Here is a 928-nt window from a genome sequence, read left to right on the forward strand (position 1 = left end):
GACCCGTGGGAAGAGGGACCCATTGCAGTGCTGGGGTGGCCGCTCGACCACCCCTCTGTGGTCAGAGCCACCACCTCTGCAAGGGCAGGCGGCCACTGGTCTGAGGACCCTCCCTGCACTGCAGCCCCTGCCAGTGAGGGGATTCCAGTGCTGTGGCAGAGAAGAGACCTCTGACTGCTTTGGTGGGAGCGCGGGGGACGGCGTCCCCTTGTCCCCTTTCACTGTTGCACCAGATTTCTGTGTTGAGGAGAGCATGCTGCTACAGCAAATGGGCCCTTGGCCAGAGGACACTGTCCTGGGGTGCCCTGTGCTGGGTGGCTCTGGCAGCGGTCCCTGTGCTGCCCTGATTCTGCCTGTAGCGTGAGCAAGGGCAGAGCTCCTCCAGCAGCTCACCACCGGCACAGCCTGGTCTGGATTCAGCTCTGAGGGCAGATCTGGCAAGCACAAAGTGCTGTACTGCAGCTCTTTGCTCCCGTATGAGCCAGTTACACTTGCCTATGCCATGTCTTGGCAGTGAGGAGCTTTCCCTGGGCACAGCAGGGCTGTTGGCAGTTTGTCCACGCTGATGCCGAGGTGCTGATGGTGGGGGGGACCTGCTAGTGTTCACCACAGCCCGTTGACCTGCATGTCTCTCTGCAGCTGCAGCCGGAGCAGCTGGACTGTGGAGCGGCGCATCTCCAGCACCCGCTGGCCATCGTCAACCCTGTCACCGCCACCCCCGTGTTCACCTACAGCGGCCTGACCGCGGTGGCGGTGGCCAGCGTCAACAACTACACCGTGGTGTTCCTGGGCACTGCCAGCGGAGGACTCCTGAAGGCAAGTGGAGGCTGGCAGCACCAACACGGCAGCAGGCTGGGCTGGGTGGACAGGGAGGGTGGCAGGGCTTCCCCTTGCAGCATCTCCGGTTTGCACAGTGGCTGTTGTGGAG

At 63.1% G+C, this 928-nt stretch overlaps 1 protein-coding gene across 1 annotated transcript in view; it reads left to right on the top strand.

Annotated features, from left to right (window-relative positions):
- Positions 1 to 639: 639 nt before the first annotated feature.
- Positions 640 to 928, top strand: part of LOC104488932 (plexin-D1-like) — a gene marked incomplete at both ends in the record, with an annotated part of 12,949 nt that continues 12,660 nt past the window's right edge. The window contains one exon of the mRNA XM_010131032.1: positions 640 to 816. Within this exon, the coding sequence (XP_010129334.1) occupies positions 640 to 816 (177 nt within the window). The remainder of the gene's footprint in view (positions 817 to 928) is intronic.

The sequence above is a fragment of the Buceros rhinoceros genome, unplaced genomic scaffold (genome assembly GCF_000710305.1).
Source record: "Buceros rhinoceros silvestris isolate BGI_N320 unplaced genomic scaffold, ASM71030v1 scaffold9382, whole genome shotgun sequence".
NCBI classification, from domain to species: Eukaryota; Metazoa; Chordata; class Aves; order Bucerotiformes; family Bucerotidae; genus Buceros; species Buceros rhinoceros.